This window comes from Notechis scutatus, chromosome 12, assembly GCF_049901735.1.
Source record: "Notechis scutatus isolate UNSWTSFEM ecotype Mainland chromosome 12, rNotScu1.2, whole genome shotgun sequence".
In the NCBI taxonomy this organism is placed as follows: domain Eukaryota; kingdom Metazoa; phylum Chordata; class Lepidosauria; order Squamata; family Elapidae; genus Notechis; species Notechis scutatus.
Genome location: NC_142020.1, coordinates 7,827,862 through 7,851,613, shown reverse-complemented (window position 1 = coordinate 7,851,613; position 23,752 = coordinate 7,827,862). Strand labels below are relative to the sequence as shown.

Sequence of the window (23,752 nt, the reverse complement as noted above, 5' to 3'; positions counted from 1 at the left end):
TGCCTTCTGTCAGAAATGGTGTAGGGTCTCCTGCTTGGATGGAGGGTTAGACTAGATGACCTATATGGTACCTTCCAACTCTGATTATCTGTTAATCTGTTAACTTTATCCTTTCAGCAAATCATTGCAAGGAAGAAAACCAAAAATAAAAGCATTCCAAAAATCAGGGAGGGAAGCAAAAATGAAACCCTGAAACAAGCCCCTCTTTTTAAGGAAACACGATTCTGGCACATTCAGTATCTGTGAAAATCCTGCTTGGTGTTTTGCCAAAGCCAGCCAATCTTTGTGTTCCCCAAAGTTCCCCAAGAAAAGTAGAAATTCTGTTGGGCTCACTCTTCTCCCTTGAAAAAGCCAACCTCGCTTAAACCCCAAAATGTGCCTTTTTTGTGTGCTCGGTAAATAATGTGGGAGCCAAGAAAGGGGGCAGGCAGTGACAATACTCTCGTAGAGTCATTATTTGATTGTTCTCCTGATGGCTCTTGTCATCCTGCTAATTACCGAAGACGTATTATCTGCACTTCAGTGGAATTGTCAAGCTTTCTTTGGGAAAGAAAAGATCTCACTCCAACGGCGCCTGGTTAATCAGCAGCCTTCCTCGACTGGAGCAGGCTGGGGGTACAACGTGCTGACAAAGATCACGGTCATCTGAAGAGGTTCAAATGATGACATGCACACCCCACAGCAAGTGACAGCAGTTGTGTCAGGTGTCCTGGGGTGATGTCTGTTGTGGTTCGCCAGCAGTCTGTGCAGACAGCAGCAGAATCGGACAGTGAGGAAGAACGGGGACCAGTCTGGGGAGGACTCGGACGAGGGTCCTGCGTCCGATGTAGAGATGGGGCCAGGACCATCTGGGAGTGGGGTGCTGCTTCTGGAGCCTCCGGAGTCTGGCAGCAGCGAGGCAGAGGAATCAGGGGAGCCTGTTCCCAGTGCGTGTGTGCGCAGAGCTGCTAGAAGGTGAGAGCAGCTGAAACAAAAGGGGCAACTAGGGAGTAAGGCTGAGAGGTGATTGCCCCTCCCATAAGGGATAAAAGTCAGGCCAAGATGACGAAACCTTTGCAGGAAGCAAAGTAGTTCTATCGGTTCAGAGTCATCCTTGAAGCTCTTTGTACTTTGGTTGGATTTTTTTTTGTACAATTCTTTTCTAGCTCATTTGGTACTTTTATTTTTGACACCACTTCACAGAACCGAAAGGTGTGTGCTTATCTTGGGGAACTGGTTTGAGATTAATTCCGGCTGGGAATGAAAACAATTCCCAGCATTGCAATAAAATCAGTCTTGTTTTTAAAAATAAGTTTGTGCGTGATTATGGTTTACGAAGCCTGGGTCAGAACCATGTCAACATGCAGCTCTGGTCATTTTGACTGCCGGATGCTTAGTCAGGATGCCTGTATCAACCCTGAAGGGAACCTGGCTGAGGCCATCTTGGAGGCTTCAGGGTTGCCACCAGGAAGAAGAAGGGACAGGGAGCGGGGAAGTAGCTAGATGGGGTTTCCACTGGTTGATTGTTCTCACTGTCAGGAAATTTCTCCCGAGTTCTAAGTTGGATCTCTCTCTAATGGGCGTCCCTCCCATTACTTCTTATCTTGCCTTCAGGTGCTTCAACTGGCCAAGTCTCCAAGCAGCTTTCTCCCCCTCTTGCTCCAACCATGGTTGGGCTCATGACCATGATGGGTTGCCAGGGAAGCCCTTGTGAGATCACCAGCCTCCTCACCTGTCAAGTCAAGGAGGAGCAGCTGTTGGACCAAAAAGGCCACCCCAACCTTTGCCCTTGCTCAGTTTTAACAGATTTGAGTTGGAAGGGACCTTGTAGGTCATCTAGTCCAACCCCTGTCCAAGCAGGAGGCCCTACACCATTTCTGACCGATGGCAGTCCAGTCTCTTCTTCAAAGCTTCCAGGGATGAAGCTCCCACAACTTCCAAAGGCAACTTCTGTTCCATTGGTTGATGGTTCTCACTGTCAGAAAATTCCTCCTTATTTCCAGGTTGAATCTCTCCTTGATCAGTTTCCATCCATTATTCCTTGTCTGGCCTTTGGGGGCTTTGAAAAATAGCCTGACCCCCCTCCTCTCTGTGGCAGCCCTTCAGATATTGGAAGACTGCAATCCTGTCTCCCCTGGTCCTTCTCTTCCCTAGAGTAGCCATGTCCAGTTCCTGCAACCGTTCATTGTATGTTTTAGTCTCCAGGCCCTAATCATCTTGGTTGCTCTTCTCTGCACCCTTTCTAAAGTCTCGACATTTTTTGTATATCACGGCAGCCAAAACTGAATGCAACAACAGTATTCCAAGTGTGATCTTACCAAGGCATTATAAAGTGATAGTAACACTACACATGATCTTGATTCCTATCCTTAAGTAACTTGGAACTTTCCAAAGATAATATAAAGTAATCCCATCCTGCAAGAACTGATGAAGGAAACTGAACTTCTGGCCTTCTGTACCAAAACATCACAATCTTTCTCTAAAGTGCGAATGTGTCACTATCCCTCTTTGTCTGCTAGTAACACCAGGGCTGCTACTCCTGGGAGTCCCTCCCAGCACAATTTACCTTAACCGTTGAGTCAGGAAGCTGAAGACAAAAGAAAAATGCGTCAGGAATTAAAAAGTCACATTTTACGAAGCAGCCCTGTATTAAAGACAGTTCCTTGACTTACAACCATTTTTTAGTGACCATCTGAAGTTACAACAGCACTGGAACAAGTGACGTAGAACCAGTCCTTGCATTTAGGGAGTATCGAAGCATCCCCTCAATCACCTGATCAACATTTGGCTCTTTGTATTCACAATTTAAATTGTGTCTGGTCACGTGGTACCTCGACTTATGACCGCAATGACTTATCACAGAAATTCCGGGTTCCCTTCTGGTTCTAAGTTGAGGACTACCTGTAGAAGTGGAACAAAATCCTGGAACTTTGTACAATTGTTGTATTTTGCCTCCTGAGTCACCTAATCACAGAAGCTCCATTTCTTCTCGCTGAGAACTAGCTTTCTGACAGGAGGACCTCAAACAGAAGACAAGACCGTTTAGTCCGCAAAACAGGGTCTCAACTTCTGAGCTAAGAAGACCCTTCCTGAAGAGGTTAATAGGAAGAATGGTTGCAGAAATTGGGTATGTTTAGTTTAAGGAAAGAAAAGGGACACGGTGGCTCAGTGGCCAAGACGCTGAGCTTGTTGATCAGAAAGGTTGGCAGTTCGATGGTTCAAATCCTTAGCGTAGCATAATGGAATGAGCTCCCATTACTTGTCCCAGCTTCTGCCAACCTAGCAGGGATGGGGGACCCCTTTGGTGGGAATAGGGACCCCTTTGGTGGGAAAGGAACAGCGTTCCTCTGTGCGCCTTCAACGTTTAGTCATGACCATGGCGACGTCTCTGGACAGCGCTGGCTCTTCTGCTTTGTAATGGAGATGAGCACTGCCCCCTAGAGGCAGAAACAACTAGTACATATGTGCGAGAGGAAACTTTACCTTTTACCTTTAGTTTAAGGAAAAGAAGAACTAGGCGGGACATGATAACAATATTTGAGGGGTTGTCACAAAAGCGGGGGCGGGGGGATAATAACCTAATTCTCCAAAGCACCTGAATGCAGGAGAAGAAGCAATGGATGGAATCTAATCAAGGAAAGAAGCAACCTGAAATGAAGAAGAAATTTCCTGACAGTGAGAACAATTAATCAGTGGGACAACTTGCCACCAGAAGTTGTGGGTGCACCATCATTGGAGGCTTTTAAGAAGAGACTGGACAGCCACCTGTCTGGATTGGTATAGGATCTCTTGCTTGAGCAGGGGGTTGGACTAGAAGACCTCCAAGGTCCCTTCCAACTCTGTTTCACGGTTAAAAACATTATGAAGTTAAACATATTTCCGATGCCCCGTGGGCCCTGAAAGATCACAGGTGTCTAGGCAGGCAAGCGCCAAAGTCTGTCATGCAGATGCAAATAATATGAACCTGCCACTAATTATATCAGAACACAATGTGCCCAGGGGCCACTGTGTTCCACAAAAGGCTCCACCTGGTTCAGTGCAAGCTGTTCACCGCTTGTGTGACACATTCGTCTTTTGGGGAGCCACCGGGGAACCGAGCGCTTGCCTGTTATTAAAGCTTGTTTCCTAATAAGAGCCACACAGATAACGAACATTTGCATCTCCTTTTGCAAAAGGCCATATTTCAACCTTGGGAAAATGACAGAGTTGGAAGGGACCTTGGAGGTAACAGAGTTGGAAGGGACCTTGGAGGTCTTCTAGCCCAACCCCCTGGCTCAAGCAGGAGACCCATATATATATACCATTCTGGACAAAAAATATATATATACCATTCTGGACAAAAAACAGCCTCTAAAAAACTTCCAGTGTGTATCCAAAATCATCCCTCAAATGTTGGAAATGCAATAAAGAAATTGGAACATATTATCACTTATGATGGAATTACAAAGAAGCCCAAACATATTGGTTGAAAATTAGAAACTGGATAGAAGAGATGTGTACAATTAAAATAGAATTTAGACCTTGAAAAAAAAGAAAGGAATAAGTGTATTAAAGATTATAGATAGAGATATAGAGATAGAGATATGTAAATTTGTATTATTGTTACATGTGTTATTTGGTGATGTAAGACAAATAGGTATGTCAGGATGTATGCACCACGTTCATTGTTTTTTAAATGTTTTTTCCTTTTGTTTCACTAATAAAGTTTATTTTCTTTAAAAAAAAACTTCCAGTGATGGAGCATCTGCAACTTCTGAAGGCAAGCTGTTCCAGTCATTAATTGTTCTGAGCGTCAGGAAATTTATTTTGAGAACATAAAATCACAGGGCTAGAAAGGACTTCACATCTTCCAATGATGCCCCCATCCCCATGATCACTGAGTCCCTCCTCTTGCTATTGGCCCTCCTTTTCTTCTCTTTCCTTCCATCTTTCCCAGCAGTGGAACCTTTCCCAGAGAGTTGGCTCTTCGTTTAATGTATCCCAGGGAGGATAATTTGAGCCTGGTTGTGAATGCCTGGAGTGAAAACTCTGGGTTGCTTTGGTTCAATGGTCCATTGATTTGTCTTCTTGGCTGTCCATGCTCTTCTCAGGCATCTTCTTCAACATCAAAGCTGTCGATACTCTTTCTAGCTTACGTTTCATGTGTCCCTTTTGTTTATCTTTAAAGAGGGAGCCCACTTCCAAAATAATTCCAAATAAGAAGGTAGGTAGGTGATGAGATCGAAATGCAGAATATATTGAGGAAGACTCTTGAAACAGGTTATCCAGATTTTTTTTTTTTTGCTAGGAGCACTGCATTTTAAGAAGGAACTTATCAAATTATCTTATATGTTCTATTTTAGCTCAGTAGTGTGTGTGTGTATGTGTGTGTGTGTGTGTGTGTGTGTGTGTGTGTGTAAGAGAGAGAGTTCTTAGAGGGATAGACAGATTTTTAAAAAATCTCACAGTTTATTTACCAGCATAGCTATCTACCTATTATACTGTCCTTTGCCACCAGATAACCTTTTCATTTATTTATTAAATTTATATGCTGTCCATCTCGCTATCTAGATTATCAATCTTCCATCATGCTGCAGTTCTTCCTTCATCCCATCCACCTCCAGCACATCGTGCAGCTTATTCTGACCACCAGGCTGTTTCTGCTGAGCTCCTTTCACATTTAACTACTTTTGGTACCTGTGCTTAACATCTGGAAAGGAATAAGCAAGGGAGAGAAGTGGAACACCAACCAAGGCTGAACTAAAGGTTTCAGAGCCAGGGATGGATGGGTATCTTAAATATATTTATGTACACTCTTGGTTTAGGATTTACCCTGTTGGCCGTCCTACCTCTAAATCGTGTTTCTCAACCACAACAATCTTAACTGAGATAGACTTCAACTTCCAGAATTCTCCAGCCAACTTCAAGAGGTCTGGACTGACTCCGGGGGTTATTCAACCAATTTTAAGAAGTGTGGGCTTCAACTCCCAGAATTCCCCAGGCAACATTAAGAGGCATGGATTTCAACTCTCAGAATTCTCCAGCTGGCATGTTGACTGGGAAATTCTGGAGCCGAAGTGCACATCTTTTTAAAATTGCTGAAGTTGAGAAACATGGTTCTCAAAGAGTGAAGGTAGGCGGCCTCATGATGCCCTGAAAGTTTTGGTCCCTAATTTAGAAAACTGGGGAGGGTGCCCATCCCAGCCACTTTCCTTCCTTTTTCTACAGCAGTGTTTCTCAACCATGGGAACTTGAAGATATGTGGGCCAACTCCCAGAATTCTCCAGCCAACAATTCTAGCCAGCAGCTGAATTCTTCAGCAAGCAATTCTCCCTCCCCTTGCTGGCTGAGGAATTCTGGAAGATAAAGTCCACAGATCTTCCAGTTTTCCAAGATTGAGCAACCCTGTTCTGTAGTCTCCAGTCTCTAGCAACTCATGTAGCCTACCTCCAAACTTTTGATCCCCCCAGGCCCCAACTCCTCCAGCCCATAAGTATCCTGCCCAAAAGCTAGCAAGGAAGCTTCCAGTTGGGTAAAGGCTCCAATGGCTAAATAAAAAGCCTCTCCATTCCTTCCCCACAGTTTCAGGAGTTCAACCTTACCTCTTCAGTGGTGAGAGGCATACAAATCCGGTATTCTTTCACCAGCATTGCTGCTTCAAGGTTTGGGGGTGGTTTCTTCTCTTCAGGTGGAAATGGGGACTTGTCACCAACCCAGCGGCCCCCTGAGATTCCTCAAGGAAAACATCATCCTGTAGGGAAACAGGAATTCCCCACCAGAGGTTGGGGAAGAGAACAAGACTTTAGAACAACCCAAGGACCAACTCTGGTGCACATCTGGCAAGCTCAAAGCTACAACTGGTCAAGTCTTCCAACGGATTTCTCTCCCTCTTGCTCCAACCATGGCTGGGCTCATGACCATGATGGGTTGCTTGGGGAACCTTTGTGAGGTCACCAGCCTCCTTATCTCTTAAGTCAGGGGAGGAGCAGCTGTTGGACCAAAAAGGCATAGAGAAGGCCATCCCAATCTTTGTCCTTGCTCATGGAAGGGACCTTGTAGGTCATCTAGTCCAACCCCCAACCCAAACATGTGATCCTACACCATTTCTGACAGGCGGCAGTCCAGTCTCTTCTTGAAAGCCTCCAGTGATGAAGCTCCCACAACATCTGAAGGCAACTTCTGTTCCATGGGTTGATTGCTCTCCCTGCCTTGGAAATGTCTCCTTATTTCCAGGTTGAAGCTCTCCCTTTTCAGTTTCCATCCATTGTTCCTTATCTGGCCTTCAGGTCCCTTGGAAAACAGGTTGACCCCCTCCTCTCTGTGGCAGCCCCTCAAATACTGAAAGACTGTTATCCTGTCTCCTCTGGTCCTTCTCTTCGATAGACTAGCTATGACCAGTTCCTGCAACCGTGCATGGTATGTTTTAGCCTCCAGTCCCTAATAATGTTGGTTGCTCTTTTTTTTGCAGAAGAGCGGATTCTCTGCCAGATATATTTCTTTTTTGCCCCGTTTTCTAAAGCTTCTTCTCTTCCTTTGCTCAATCCCCAAGTTCCTCCAGACCTCAACATAAAAGCGTGAGGCAGTTAACGAGGAAAGCAGAAATGAATGTTCTGGAGACTAACACTGCAGGAGGCTGAGTGACAAATTCCAAGTTACAGGCCGAAACTTACCAGATCTCTGGAAAGCTGCAGGAGAGAAGCTGGTGTCCCCAAATCACTTCCCAAGGCCAGGATTCAGGCTATTTTCCCAATATAGGAAAACTCTCTCTTGTGCCTCTTTCTAGATTACAGATCATTCCTACTAACATGAGACTGATAACCTTCTGGAATGGAGAACTTCATCTTCGAGGTAAGCTTGAATTCTGCTGCCTGTTCTCAGACTAAATTAAGACACCTCCACGTGCGATGATTCATTTAGTGGAATTATATTTCCAAGATTCTGCTTCTTTTTTCTTTTTTCAAAAAGGGAGGGGGAAAGCTGCCTGATAACAAAGGACAACATCCATCTTCCACCTAATTTTTCATCCTAGGCTATAAAATGGAGGAAGGTGGTAGAAACTCAGAACGTTGATTGGGAGGGCCTGGAGAAGATTATGCCTTGGGTTGTTTATAAACATAATAAAGGCAGGGAAAGAGAGACAGAGAGAGAGAGGGAGGGAGGGAGGAAGGAAGGAAGGAAGGAAAAGGAAGGATGGAAGGATGAAGGAAGGAAGGAAGATAAAGGAAGGAAGGAGAAAGAGAGAGAGGAGAGAAGGGGAAGAAAGAGTGAGAAGGAGGGAAGGAAGATAAAGGAAGGAAGGAAGATGAAGGAAAGAAGGAAGGAAGATGAAGGAAGGAAGAAGAAAGAAAGAGAAGGAGAGAGGAGAAAGAGAGAAGGAAGGAGAAAGAGAGAGAGGAGAGAAGTGGAGAAAGAGAGTGAGAAGGAAGGACGGAAGATGAAGGAAGGAAGGAAGATGAAGGAAGGAAGGAGAAAGAGAGAGAAGGAGAGGAGAGAAAGAGAGAAAAAAGGAAGGAAGGAAGGAAACAGGGAAGAAAGGAAACAGAGAAGGAGCAAGCAAGCAAGCAAGCATACAAGGAACTGATATTCCAAGTTAGCTGTAATTTAATCCCAAGGAGCTATAGCAAAGCAGAAGAGAACCAGGGTTCAAACTATTCCTCTGTCTGATCCACAGAATGCCATTCCACAATTTCTTTCCTTCCACAGATGCATTAAACCAGCACTTTTCAAACTTGGCCACTTTTAGGTGGATGGAATTCAGCTCCCAGCTTGCTGGCTGGGAAATCCTGCAAGTTGACATCCACTCACCTTAAAGCATCCAGATTTGAGAAACACAGCACTAACTAAACCCTCTTGAATGCAGATCTACTTTTTATTTATTTATTTATTTATTTATTTATTTATTTATTTATTTATTTGTTTGTTTATTTATTTATTTATTTATTTATTTATTTATTATTTGTCAAGCAAGTATTAGATAACAAGTATAAGTATAAGCATGGTTATGAATACATGAAATGGATATGAATGAAAAAGAAACAATAGGACAGGGACGGTAGGCATGTCTTGGTGCGCTTATGCACGCCCCCTACAGACCTCATAGGAAAGGGGTGAGGTCAATAGTAGACAGTCTAAGGTTAAAGTTTTTGGGGTTTGGGAAAAAAACCAGAGTCAGGTAGAGTATTCCAGACTACGCAACTGAGGTTTGTTCACACCTGCACCGGTAACGTACCTCAAAAGCAGCTTCCCTATGTCAAAAGCATTGCTCCTTCATCCCTTCTTTTTCCCTCTGCTCCCTTCTCTCTCCAAGAAGCACACGGCAGGCCGAACCATTCCCTGGCTGCTTACCTGCCCTGGTTTCTGATCGGCAAGATAACTTAAGCTGAGCACACCTGGCCCAAGGTGACCCTGCTGGATTTTGTAGCCAAGCGACCATCTCTCTTGGCTTGCCTGCTGTCAGAGCAGCATTGAGCACCAGAGTGCATCACCTCTCGACCAGCTATTATCAACGACACCAAAAGCTTTCTTGCTATGGCCAGAACTTTTAGTGAGTTACGCTGGTCACCTACCAGCCATCAAGGCCTCTGATCTAGTTCAACCTCTTTTGGGATGTTCTTTTGTGAAACGACCTTGTAAAAGAATCCTTGTTGACATATTTGCATATATATTGAAAGCTTCTGCACCGGGAGACAAATTCCTTGTGTATTTAATCATTCTTGGCCAATAAAGGTTTGCATTTGTATTGTATTTGTATTGTGTTGTGTTCTATTTTAGTCTATTCTGTTCTATATTATTCTGTTCTATTCTGTTCTGTTTTATATTATTCTGTTCCGTATTCTGCATTCTAGTCTAGTTTATATTATTCTGTTCTGTTTTATATTATTCTGTATTATTCTGTTCTCTATTCTTATTCTTGTTGTTGTTGTTGTTCTTGTTCTTATTCTTATTCTTATTCTAACCAGATAATTAAACATGCACCAGTTTTGCAAATAAAAGCCATAAACCTGAGCCTGTGAACCATCCTGCAGGGTAGGCCAATTGCAAGAGCAAACTTGCCCCAATTAAGCCAATTGAGCTTAACTGAGCTGCAAAACATCCTCCAAACATTTTGTGTACCTCATTGCAACAATCACATCACAATCCATCAAATATTATCTACATTTAGAACAATATTTCCAACCATGGCAACTTTCTGGGACTTCAAATTCCAGAATCCATCCTTTCCTTCCTTTTCTCCCCTCCTCTGTTTACTTCCTTCCTTCCTTCTCATTCCCATCTTTCTTTCTTTCTTTCTTTCTTTCTTTCTTTCTTTCTTTCTTTCTTTCTTTCTTTCTTTCTTTCTTTCTTTCTTTCTTTCTTTCTTTCTCTTTCTTTCTTTCTCCCTTCCTCCCTTCCTCCCTCCCTCCCTTCCTTCCTTCCTTCCTTCCTTCCTCTCCTTCCTTCCAGAATCCACCCTTCCTTCCTCCCTTTTCTCCCTTCCCTTCCTTCCTTCCCTCCTTTTTAGTCCCATCTTCCTTCCTTCCTTCCTTCCTTCCTTCCTTCCTTCCTTCCTTCCTTCCCTGATTCTCATTCCCATCTCCTTCTGTCCTCTTTTCTTTTCTTTTCCTTTCCATTCCTCTCCTTTCTTTTCTTCCTTCCTTCCTTCCTTCTCATTCCCATCTTTCTTTCTTTCTTTCTTTCTTTCTTTCTTTCTTTCTTTCTTTCTTTCTTTCTTTCTTTCTTTCTTTCTTTCTTTCTTTCTTTCTCTTTCTCCCTTCCTTCCTCTCCTTCCTTCCAGAATCCACCCTTCCTTCCTCCCTTTTCTCCCTTCCTCTCCTTCCTTCCTTCCTTCCCTCCTTTTCAGTCCCACCTTCCTTCCTTCCTTCCCTGATTCTCATTCCCATCTCCTTCTGTCCTCCTTTTCTTTTCTTTTCTTTTCTTTTCTTTTCTTTTCTTTTCTTTTCCTTTCCTTTCCATTCCTCTCCTTTCTTTTCTTCCTTCCTTCCTTCCTCCCTCCCTCCCTCCCTCCCTCCCTCCCTCCCTTCCCTTCCCTTCTTTCCTAATCAATTAATTTATCTCTTTCACATACATCTACCGTGTTTTATTTTATGCACTCATTCTAAATGCTCTACATCCGTGGTTCCCAACCTTGGCAACTTTAAGACTTGTTGACTCCAACTCTCAGAATTCTGGGAACTGAAGTCCACACATCCTTAAAAGTTGCCCACTTTGTGAAACACGGATGTAAAGAAGCTCTTCTTGAGCCATGCTCCATGGGAAACTCACCTCTCAGAAGCAACACCAACCTCAAAGCAGTCCAGCTCTCCTTTTTCTGCAGGGATAAATCTTCCCAATGGGATTAGCTTGCCTGCTTTTTACATTATCAACTGCAGCTCTTCTTTGAGAGGCCACTGTGGTGTACTTATGTAGTGTGTAAATAACACAGCCCAGCTCACCCTGGGGCAAGTAGGAGTTTTTCCCACCCACTCCTTTTTCCAAGCACACAGACAGCTAGCAAAACCACATGCAAATTCAGTCCAACCTTTTATTTATAATATGGCTGCAAAGCCACACAACTCAAATAGCCTTCCAGCGAGATAAGAAAGCTCTCCTTAATGTTTAACAATGAGCTGCCTGAGTTAAAACTACAGCCAAGAGGAATTTGGCTGAATATCATCATTGGAAGAAGATCCTGTTTTGGAAAAAAAAACTTTCAAAGATCTGAAAGCAAATTAACAAGAGTTGCCACCAGCAAGATGCAAAGCCCAGCAGGAACTCTCTGGGTTGTTTTTTTTAAAAAAGGGGGTATCAACCTGCTTTATCAACCTGGGATAGAAATGATAAATTAACAATGTCAACAGCATATAAAGAAAACTTATATAAGATGTTTTATATAGATGGCATCTTGCGCTGGCAAGACTGGCAAAGATGTTCAAAGATAAATCGGCTAAGTGTTGGAAATGCCACCAGATACCCGGAACATATTACCACATGTGGTGGACATGTGTAGAAGCCAAGAGATGTTGGACAAAAAATACATACGTGGTTGGAAAAGATGATAAAGCAACATATAGACTTAAAACCTGAAGTATTTTTGTTAGGGATAATACCTGAAAGTTATAGCAAGGAAAAGACATATTTAACCATTCGTGTATTAACTGCAGCTAGAATAGTATTTGTTCAAAACTGGAAAAGTGAAAAGATTCCGATAGAAGAGAATGTGATCAGGAAAATATTAGAATGTGCAGAAATGAATAGATTAACACTGGCAATTAAAGAAAAAGAACAAACTGAATATTGTATGATATGGGAATTATTTTATCAATGGTTGGAAAAGAAAAACGGAAATTAGAAATTAAATATATGAACATAGAATATAAATACATAGAACATATACAAATATAGAGGGGAAGGAGTTAAGAAGGGGATGGTTACAATGATAAGATATATCATGTATAGTAGTTTAAAATAAGAATGTACTAATTGTTGTTATGGTAAGGAAATTGTATTAATCAGAAATACTATTGCACAAGATATTTGAACCCAGACGACATATTGTTTAAAGGAAAGATGGAATATTTGTAAAAAAAAAACAAAAAACCAACTAAAATGGAATATAAGTTCCCCCTAAACGTGAGACAATTATGAAGTCTGGAGTAAAATGTATCAATGGCTAGATCAAGGAAAAAGAAAGAAAGCGTTGATGCTTTATAGGAATGAAAGCTAAAGTTTTGTAAACCAAAGAGAATGGCATATAATGGACAAATACGAGATGATACGGATGCATGAGTATGCATAAATATGTAGATAATTGTAGATAAATGGAGATAAATGTAAATAGAAATAATATGCAGCTAGCACTATACCAATAACATAAGGGGGAAAGGAAATTAACTGTTATGTGTATCTCTATAATATAGCTTGTATGGCCAAAATGATGGGCAAGAAAGTTGCACTGTGTTCAATTGTTTTTAATGTTTATTCAATAAAATTTATTATTTAAAAAAAAGCAGCTCCCCCTAAGCATGGATTAGATTAGATTAGAATTATTTTTTGGGCAGATACGATTGGACACACAAGGAATTTGTCTTGGTGCAAATGCTCCCAGTGTACATAAAAGAAAAGATACGTTCATCAAGAGTCAAGAATCATCAGGTATGACACTTAATGATAGTCATAGGGTACAATAAGCAATCAAAACATACTAGGAAACAGTCAATATAAATCGTAAGGATACAAGCGACAAAGTTACAGTCATACAGTCACGAGTGGGAGGGGATGGGTGATAAGGAATGATGAGAAGATTAATAGTAATAGTAGTGCAGACTTTGTAAATAGTTGAACAGTGTTGAGGGAATTATTTGTTAAGCAGAGTGATGGCTTTCAGGAAAAAAATTGTTCTTGTGTCTAGTTGTTCTGGTGTGCAGGGCTCTATAGAGTCGTTTTGAGGGAAGGAGTTGAAACAGTTTCTGTCCGGGATGTGAGGGGTCTGTAAATATTTTCACAGCCCTCTTTTGGAATGTGAAGTAATCATGCAACCACGTTCACCAAATAAATCGTCATTCAGAGTTTGCAGGGAAAGACAACAACCTGGAAAATTATTGTTTGCGATTGACACGGGGTTGGAGATGGGGGTACTGAAGTCACAGTGTAGGTTGTCCTCGACGTACGACTGCAACGGAGCCCAATGTTTCTGGAGCTAAGCGAGACAGTGGTTGAGTGAGTTTTGTCTTACTTTGTGGCCTTCCTCGCCACTGTTATTAAGCGAATCGCTGCAGTTAAATCGGTAAGACAGTTGTAAAGCAAATCTGGCTTCCCCATTGGCTCTGCTTGTCAGGAGGTCACAAAAGGGACCCCGGGACTCTGCAACCATCATAAGTACATGCCAGTTGCCAAGCGTTTGAATGTTGATCATGTGATCGACCACAGGGAAGTTGCAATGGTCGTAATGTGCGAAAATTGGTCCTAAGTCATTTTTTTTTCCAGTGCTGCTCTAACTTCAAATGGTCATGAAACAAATGGCTGTAAGTTGAGGATCACCAATAGATGGAGCAAAAATGCAATGTGGGAAGAAGGGTCAGATGGAGAACATAGAATAATAATAGGCTTGAAAGGGACCTTGGAGGTCTTCTAGTCCAACCCCCTTCCTATGTATTGCCCAGATCTTATCTGTTCCAGTCAAATGGCTGTCCAATCTCCTCTTAAAACCTCCAGCGTTGGAGCATCCACAACTTCTGGAGGCAAGCAGTTCCACTGATTAATTGTTCTCACTGAAAGGAAATTTCTCCTTAATTCTGGATTTGCAACCATCATAGATTTAAAAAAAAAAATCAGATAGGACTTATTTAACGACTGCCTTCCTTAGTCATGGAAATTCTGGTCCTGGCTAAATTAGCTAGTAGAAGTGCCAAAGGTGCTTTTTTTTTTCAAGAGGCAACTGGACTTTCTTGTTTTCCTTTGAAGACGTTTTGCTTCTCACCCAAGAAGCTTCTTCAGCTTCAGCAGAAGTCGGAGCTGAAGAAGCTTCTTGGGTGAGAAGCGAAACGTCTTCGAAGGAAAAACCAGGAAGTCCAGCTGCCTCTTGAAAAAAAAAATCTTGGGGACAACTGTGACCTGGATGACTGAGAATCTCTACAGACTTTTAGCTATACAATTTGGGTTGGACACCCTTTGAATGGTGTGGGAATAGGAATGGATTTCCAGAGGGGGAAAAATTGCAGACTACAGGAACCAGGAGCACCACTCAGGACACAGATAAACCTCCAAGTGGCCTCCATGACCCTCTAAAAGGATGCAAATGACCAGCTGTCTGTAAGGAGTATAAATCCTTCCATTCCCCATCATCCAGTCAGAGCTGAAGAAGCTTCTTGGATGAGAAGCGAAACATCTTTAAAAGAAAAAAAACAAAGTCCAGTTGCCTCTTCTAAAACCACCTTTGGGACAACTACAACCTGGATGATGGAGAATCTCCATAAGCAGGTAGCTAGTAGAAGCTTTCTCCACTACCATCAGCTTTGGAGCATGAACACTAAGTTCTCTGCACATGCTCCAACATGGCTCTTTGAGACGGCTTCCTAAGGAGCTCTGAACCTGTGCCCAAAATTCAAAGATGCAGTCCTCTCATTAGAAAAAATGAGTCAGGTGGTTCCTTTCCTGGGTCCTTTAAGAAAGGGAGGAAAATGAAGTAACACTTTCTGGAAAAATAATGAGGGACAGCGTTCGCTTTTCAGCTTCTTGAATCGAGAAGAGTCTTTGAACACAGAGAGCAAACTCCGAGTCCCTGGGAGCAACCTTAAAAGCTTAGTCAGATAACAATATCTTCCATTTGTGAGTCTCCTGTGTTTTTCCACTGCTTGTTCAGATCTGTTTCCAGCTTGTAAAAATCCACAAAAGAGCAAAGCAACAGGTAATAAGTAACACACACACATACACTATCTATATCTATATCTGTATCTGTATCTATCTATCTACATATCATCTATCATCTACCTACCTACCTACCTACCTATCTATAATCTATCTATCTATCTATCTATCTATCTATCTATCTCTCCATTATTTGTCTGTCTGTCTGTCTGTCTGTCTGTCTGTCTGTCTGTCTGTCTGTCTGTCTATCTATCTATCTATCTATCCACCTATCATCTATCTATCATCTACCTACCTACCTATCTATAATCTCTCTCCTCTCTCTCTCTCTCTCTCTCTCCATCCATTATTTGTCTGTCTGTCTGTCTGTCTGTCTATCTATCTATCTATCTACCTACCTACCTATCTATCTATCTATCATCTATCTATCATCTACCTATCTACCTATCTACCTATCTAAAATCTATCTATCTATCTATCTATCTATCTATCTATCTATCTATCTATCTATCTATCTATCTATCTATCTATCTATCTATCTATCTATCTATCTATCTATCTATCATCTATCTATCTATCATCTATCTATCACCTACCTACCTACCTATCTATCTATCTATCTATCTATCTATCTATCTATCTATCTATCTATCTATCTATCTATCTCTATCCATTATTTGTCTGTCTGTCTGTCTGTCTGTCTATCTATCTATCTATCTATCTATCTACCTACCTACCTACCTACCTACCTACCTACCTACCTACCCTAAAGCTTGTAAAATATTATTGAAAGTGAATTTGAAAGTACCTATGTTAGGAATATAAATATTCTTGAAGTCTTAATTTTTTAAAAACTTCCTCTTCACATTAATACTTTCACATTCATTTCAATATTTTACAAGCTTTAGGAATTACTCAAGCATTATATGTGAAGGAAAAGAACACATTTTCAAACCCACATTTAAACACAAAACTTACATTAAAACTTTCATTGAATGACATAAATCAGATGGATAAAAATCTTAACTCCAATCAACTCACTAAACTTAAGTCACTCCCTCCAGCTTTTCCTAATAGAATAAAGTCTCTCTCTTTTTTTTGCCTCTGGAATGTTTTATCAAGTAGCCTCAAATTTTCACCCTGGTGTCCAGGGGGAATTGGGTTATTCATTCTCCTGGGAAGAAGGGGGTGGGAATTTGAAAGACAGCTGGACGACTTCCACTTTAAGACACCCCACCACCACCAATAAGCAAGGATGCTGCCCGGATCATGTGTGGTTCTAAATCTGATTTGTGCATCACACGGAGCTGTGAGTTGTTTAAGGAAGGATTGTGGAGCCCATCCCTAGCACAGCAGGCACATATACTTTACCAGGGTAATGACAATATCTAGATTCAGGCAAGAAGTTCAGCCAGCAACAAACTATCAGAGCCACAGACAATCAGAGCAGGATTTGTGCCCAATCAGACTCGTCATGTGCAAAAAAACTCTCTTGTTTTTCTGGATGAATGACCAAAGGACATTTTTATGTCTCCAGGGACGCCAAACTGAAGAGTTACTGGCTGTATTTGCACAACACTGACCTGTAGTTAACAGGAGCCAAGGTTTTCTCAATCGTTTCCATTGTCTCCGTTTGCACAACATGGGGAAAGCGTTGCGCCATGTGTGAGCATAACCCCGCAGAGTCAAAAGTAAACGGGGCACGGGGGATGGGTGAGTGGCTTTGCAGAACCCCTGATAAGTCTCAGAGAGCAAAGTCAGCTGAGGGTGGAGACAAAAGGCAGATCCATTCAACTTCTCTACTGCTCTGTTAGGTTTAAAACAGAGGTCTCCAACCTTGGCAACTTTAAGCCTGACAGACTTCAACTCCCAGAATTCCCCATCCATCTTTACTTTAAGCCTGGAGGACTTAAGCTCCCAGAATTCCACAGCCAGCTTTACTTTAAGCCTGGAGGACTTCAACGCCCAGAATTCCCCGGCCAGCTTTACTTTAAGCCTGGAGGACTTCAACGCCCAGAATTCCCCGGCCATCTTTACTTTAAGCCTGGAGGACTTAAGCTCCCAGAATTCCACAGCCAGCTTTACTTTAAGCCTGGAGGACTTCAACGCCCAGAATTCTCCAGCCAGCTTTACTTTAAGCCTGGAGGACTTCAACGCCTAGAATTCCCCGGCCAGCTTTACTTTAAGCCTGGAGGACTTCAACGCCCAGAATTCCCCAGCCAGCTTTACTACAAGCCTGGAGGACTTCAATGCCCAGAATTCCCCAGCCAGCTTTACTTCAAGCCTGGAGGACTTAAACTCCCAGAATTCCTCTGCCAGCTTTACTTCAAGCCTGGAGGACTTCAACTCCCAGAATTCCTCAGCCAGTTTTATTTCAAGCCTGGAGGACTTCAACTCCCAGAATTCCTCAGCCAGCTTTACTTTAAGCCTGACAGACTTCAACTCCCAGAATTCCCCAGCCAGCTTTACTTCAAGCCTGGAGGACTTCAACTCCCAGAATTCTGGGAGTTGAAGTCCACCAGGCTTAAAGTTGCCAAGGTTGGAGACCTCTGGTTTAAAAGTCAGTGGTTGATCTAAGAACGCTGGAAATGGTGGTCTCAAGATCGCAAAGGATCACTTCAGCTCCTCTATTCTGTGCCGAATCCATTCCCCTGCCAGTGATGATGATCACAGAGAGGTCAGGAAAGTCAAACCAGTGACCATCCCCCACCCAGGTAACTCAAGCTTTCCTTCGCCGAGTAGTACAGCGCCAGGCCTTTCGTGCAACTGCTTGTTCAGAAAATCCGGCTAAACTGTGCGACTGAGAAACGAAAGCATCCACGCTTAAAGGCTCCACTCCTTCCCACAACCCAAATCCTAGCCTTTCAGCAAATCACCAAGGGTCAGCCCCATTTCAAACCAAATCATTTTCAAAGATGGGTGCCTGTTCCTTTAAAAAGAAAAACTCCAATAGTCTCGTTCCCACATAATCTCAAGGTTTAAGGAAGTGCAACTGTCAAGACGGAGTATCTTTTGCTGGAGTAACAATCCTTCCACCAAAGGCAGGCAGAGAAAGAGCTGAGCTCAGCATCCTCCGCTGATTCCAAAGCCCATGGTGCACCTTAGCTGAGTCCTCACGCAATCCCTCTAAATCCCAGCCATGCTGAATAGTAATAGCAGTAGCACTTACTTATGTACAATGCTTCAGAGCCCTCTCTAAGTGGTTTACAGAGTCAGCCTCTTGCCCCCAACAATCTGGGTCCTCATTTGACCCACCTCAGAAGGATGGAAGGCTGAGTCAGCCTTGAATCAGTCAGGATCGAACTGCTGGCAGATGGCCAAGTTAGCCTGCAGTTCTGCATTCTAACCACTGGGAAGGAAGGAAGGAAGGAAGGAAGGAAGGAAGGAAGGAAGGAAGGAAGGGCAATAGCCCTTAGACTTATATACCGCTTCATAGTGCTTTCCAGCCCTCTCTAAGCGATTTAGAGAGTCAGCCTCTTGCCCCCAACAATCTGGGTCCTCATTTGACCCACCTCAGAAGGATGGAAGGCTGTGTCAACCTTGGGCCTGGTGGGATTCGAACTGCCTAATTGCAGGCAACCGGCAGGCAGCAGAAAGTAGCCTGCAGTACTGCACTTTAACCACTGTGCCACTGTGACCATAGGACACCCAGATCAAGACTTCTGGAAGACCTCAAGCCTGAATATCTATGGTATTCAGTGGATTTTTTCCCCCTGTAGTACACCCAGAACTGGAAACTTGAAAGGAATTTGGAGAGATGAGGGACTGGGAAGTAAGAAATACCTTGGGGCAGATACAGATTAACAGAATTGGAAGGGACCTTGTAGGTCATCTATTCTAGCCCAACCCCCTGCTGAAGCGGGAGACCCTACACCAGGGGTGTCCAACCTTGACAACTTTAAGACTTGTGGACTTCAACTTCCAGAATTCCTCAGCCAGCAAAGCTGGCTGAGGAATTCTGGGAGTTGAAGTCCACAAGTCTTAAAGTTGCCAAGGTTGGACACCCCTGCCCTACACCATTTCTGACCGATGGCAGTCCAGTCTCTTCTTCAAAGCTTCCAGGGATGAAGCTCCCACAACTTCTGAAGGCAACTTCTGTTCCATCAATTGATGGTTCTCACTGTCAGAAAATTCCTCCTTATTTCTGTGTTGAACCTCTCCTATATTAGTTTCCATCCATTATTCCTTCTCTGCCTTGGAAAATAGCTTGACCCCCTCCTCACCTACAGAGCTCTTGGTGGCCTCGCCCACACAGGACAAAGCCGCTTCCAAATCTCTGGAAGACTCAAGAGGAGAAAATTTGCCCATTTCGCTCTTTTTCACGGAGGGAAAGGGAGTGAACCGCGATTTTACAGATTACAGATTAACAAGAGTTGGAAGGGACCTAGTAGGTCATCTAGTCCAACCCCCTGCCCGAGCAGGAGACCCTACACCATTGCTGACCGGTGGCAGTCCAGTCTCTTCTTGAAAGCCTCCAGGGATGAAGCTCCCACCACTTCCGAAGGCAAGCTGTTCCACTGAATATAGAATAGCAGAGTTGGAAGGGACCTTGTAGGTCATCTACTCCAACCCCCTGCCCGAGCAGGAGACCCTACACCATTTCTGACAGATGGCAATCCAATCTCTTCTTGAAAGCCTCCAGGGATGAAGCTCCCACAACTTCCGAAAGCAACTTCTGTCCCATGGGTTGATCTCTCGGGTTGCTGCGTGGACCGCAACCCGGGTTGCTTCACCCTTCCCCGCCTCCCTGTCCGTGTTTATCTGGCAGCGAACAAAGGCACCAGGTGGCCTCAAAAGGTACGCCGGGGCCGGGGCAGTTCCTCCTCCTCCTCCTCCTCGTGGTTTTTCTTCCTCTCCGATTCCCTCCCGGCCCTTCCTCCCTGGCAGAGCAGCTGGGCGCCCTCCGGGCTGGGGTGGGAGAAAGCACTCAAGTTTCCCCAAAGAACCGGATCCCCTTCCCGCTCCGGGGTCCTGCTCACTTAGTCGATCCTTCCCGAGCTGCTGAAGACCAACTGCACGCTTCCTCACCCGCCGTTCCCCTTTCCGCCCCTTATGGAAAGAAATTCGGGTGGATTCTCACGACGCATGCGAAATACAAGGCTGGCAACGGGTTACAGTCGCGGTCGACGTCGCCCCAGTGGACAGAAGTCTCCCGAGTCCGGCGAACCTTGACTCGGGAGTTTACTAAGGCGCTGAAATTCCCGCCAGCGGAAACCGCAGTTAACCCCAGAGAAGCGAGTCGTGGGAATGCAATACTTGCCGCGGCTGCCCTGGAGATCCTCTTTTCTTCCCCTGCCCGTCTAAATGTTTTTCCCTTCGTTCGGAGGGAATCTTCCTTGGTGCATGACCCCCCCCCCCCCCACGTCCCCTCTTTCCTGCAGGGGATGATGGGCAGTGTAGTCCAGCACACCAGCAGAGAAACCGCCTCCCCCGCCCGCAACCCTTTCTCGGATTTCCTCTGCACAGCCGCCGCCCTTCTTCCTTCCCCGGCTCTCCTCACCTTCGAACCGGCTTCTCCAAGAGCCGCTCCGGTGGCCGGTCCCTTCGGGCCACCGCAGCCGCGAAAAGCGAAGGCGAAGCTTTGCTGGGCGAGGCTGAAACCGGGGGCTGCTCTCCCCCCGTTGTCAGAGACCGGCATTGCCGGCGACCCCTAGGGAGAAAATCCGCCGGCGCACCTCTGCCGCCTGGCACCCTTCCTGGAAAGGTGGGCAGCCGGGAAGTGGGGAGCGCGCCCCTTCCCAAAAAGAAAGACGAGGCCCATCGCGGCCAATATGCGTTTAAGGATCGGGCCCTCCTGGCTGAATGCCCTGCCGAGACCCTAGAACAACAACAGAGTTGGAAGGGACCTTGGAGATCTTCTAGTCCAACCCCCTGCTTAGGCAGCGAATGCGAGATCATTTCAAGCAAATGGTTGTCTAATAGCATAGCATAGGAATAGAATAGAATAGAATAGAATAGAATAGAATAGAATAGAATAGAATAGAATAGAATAGAATAGAATAGAATAGAATAGAATAGAATATGGAATAGAGTAGAGTGGAGTGGAGTGGAGTGGAATGGAATAGAATAGAATAGAGTAGAGTAGAGTAGAGTAGAGTAGAGTAGAGTAGAGTAGAATAGAATATGGAATAGAGTAGAGTGGAGTGGAATGGAATGGAATAGAATAGAATAGAATAGAATAGAATAGAATAGAATAGAATAGAATATGGAGTAGAGTGGAATGGAATGGAATGGAATAGAATAGAATAGAATAGAATGGAATGGAGTGGAGTGGAGTGGAATGGAATGGAATGGAATAGAATAGAATAGAATAGAATAGAATAGAATAGAATAGAATATGGAGTAGAGTGGAATGGAATAGAATAGAATAGAATGGAATGGAATGGAATGGAGTGGAGTGGAATGGAATGGAATGGAATAGAATAGAATAGAATAGAATAGAATAGAATAGAATAGAATAGAATAGAATAGAATATTCTATAGGTTCTCCAGAACCTGCTGAATACCACCTCTGATCCAAGGTCCCTTCCAACTCTGTTATTCTATGTCCAATGAAACATTCCTGACTAACCATTTAACCCTTGGGGCATCTAACCATCATTTCTTTTAACTAAGCCACCATCGGTTGAGTTGGCACAATCCACTATAATGGGATTATTTGCTCCAAGCTGCCAATGCCAGATTGTGTCAAGCCAGCACACACACACACACACACACACACACACACGTACACTTCGCACTCCCGGCGCACATTGAAGCATCCAAGCCCTCATGCTTCCCTTGGTTGAAGGGGCCAAGCCATCTCCAGTACAAGCAACCCACAAGCGTTCTGTGTGAATGCCAATTGCCTATTAGCTTTGCCACTTTGGCGGGATTGAAAAGGCTCCTTTTGCTTTCAAACAGCGGCATGAAAACCGATCCCAGAAATGACCTGTGGATAAAATTTCTGCTGTTGTTTCTGCCAATGGCTTTCAAAATGGCCTTGAAAGAAAAGAGAAGAAGAAAAGAAAAACAACTGATTTTTTTTTTACCCCACAGTTCCAGAACCCTGGAAGATGCCAACCAAACACTGAAACCCACACCTTGCTTTTTGACAGAAATTAATGGACTTTTAATGAAATGTTTCTCTTGCTGGGGGCTTATACGCTGTTGGCACAGGAGCAGGGGGGGGGGAAGTCCCTTTTCCATGTCAGCTGGCAATGTCAGGCTCCTGCAGGGAGGGGGCTGCCTCCCTCCCCATTTGAATTCGGCTCAGATCTGGCTATAATCTTGAGGGGGACTTGTAGCCTGGCACTCACGGGGATAGCCAATTCTCCTGCATCATAACTTTGGTTTTCATGATCTGCATTGCAAAGAGAAAGGGGCCTTGCAATGTTTCGGAAGTTTTAATTCCAGATGAAACATCTCCATCATCATCAGTCATTCTCATCATCTCTGCCTTTCCTTCAATTTTCCTCTTCCTCGGATTTGCTCCTCCTCCTGCTCCAGCCCTCCTCCTCTTTGGCTTCCCTTCTCCTTCTTCAATCCTCCTCCTCTTTCTCCTTTTCCTTCTCTTTCTCCTTTTCCAATCCTCCTCCTCCTCAACTCTCTTCCTCCTCCTCTCCTTCTCCTTCTTTTCCTCCTCCTCCTCCTCCTCTCCTTCTCTTCCTTCTTTTCCTTCTCTTTCTCCTTCTCCAATCCTCCTCCTCCTTTACTCTCCTCCTCCCTTCCTTCTCCTTCTCTTCCTCCTTTTCCTTCTCTTTCTCATTCTCTAATCCTCCTCCTCAACTCTCTTCCTCCTCTTCTCCTTCTCCTTCTTTTCCTCCCCCTCCTCTCTTTCTCTTCCTTCTTCTCTTTCTCCTTCTCCAATCCTCCTCCTCCTTTACTCTCCTCCTCCTCTCCTTCTCCTCTTCCTCCTTTTCCTTCTCTTTCTCATTCTCTAATCCTCCTCCTCTCCTCCTCCTTCTCTTCCTCCCTTTCCTTCCCTGTCTCCTTCTCCAATCCTCCTCCTCAACTCTCCTCCTCCTTCTCTTCCTCCCTTTCTTTCTCCTTCTCCTTCTCCAATCCTCCTTCTCCTTAACTCTCCTCCTCCTCCTCCTCCTCCTCCTTCTCTTCCTCCCTTTCTTTCTCCTTCTCCTTCTCCAATCCTCCTCCTCCTTAACTCTCCTCCTCCTCCTCCTCCTCCTCCTTCTCTTCCTCCCTTTCTTTCTCCTTCTCCTTCTCCAATCCTCCTTTTCCTTAACTCTCCTCCTCCTTACTCTCCTCCTCCTCCTCCACCTCTCCCTTTCTCCTTCTCCTTCTCCTCTTTGTTTCCCTCATCTTCTACTTCTTCCATGTTTGAGTCTCTTGATGCATTTTCTGTTGAACATTTTTCTCTCAGTGCTGACTGTATAAAGCAAGCTATGGTTTCTCTTCAGCTTGTATTAATCTTTCCCTAAAGTCGCATGAAAGAAGGCAAACCCCAAAGCACCAC

The 23,752-nt window shown here is 44.1% G+C and overlaps 1 protein-coding gene across 1 annotated transcript in view; it reads right to left on the bottom strand.

Moving 5' to 3' along the window:
* The window catches only part of LOC148129646 (cytoplasmic phosphatidylinositol transfer protein 1-like), a 38,134-nt gene extending 17,228 nt beyond the window's left edge, over window positions 1-20,906 (bottom strand). Inside the window, exons 1-2 of the mRNA XM_087973191.1 lie at window positions 20,801-20,906; window positions 6,561-6,709 (exon numbers count right to left, since the gene is read on the bottom strand). Coding sequence (XP_087829317.1) covers window positions 6,561-6,608 — 48 coding nt within the window. The 5' untranslated portion in view covers window positions 6,609-6,709; window positions 20,801-20,906. The remainder of the gene's footprint in view (window positions 1-6,560; window positions 6,710-20,800) is intronic.
* Between the last annotated feature and the right edge of the window lie 2,846 nt (window positions 20,907-23,752).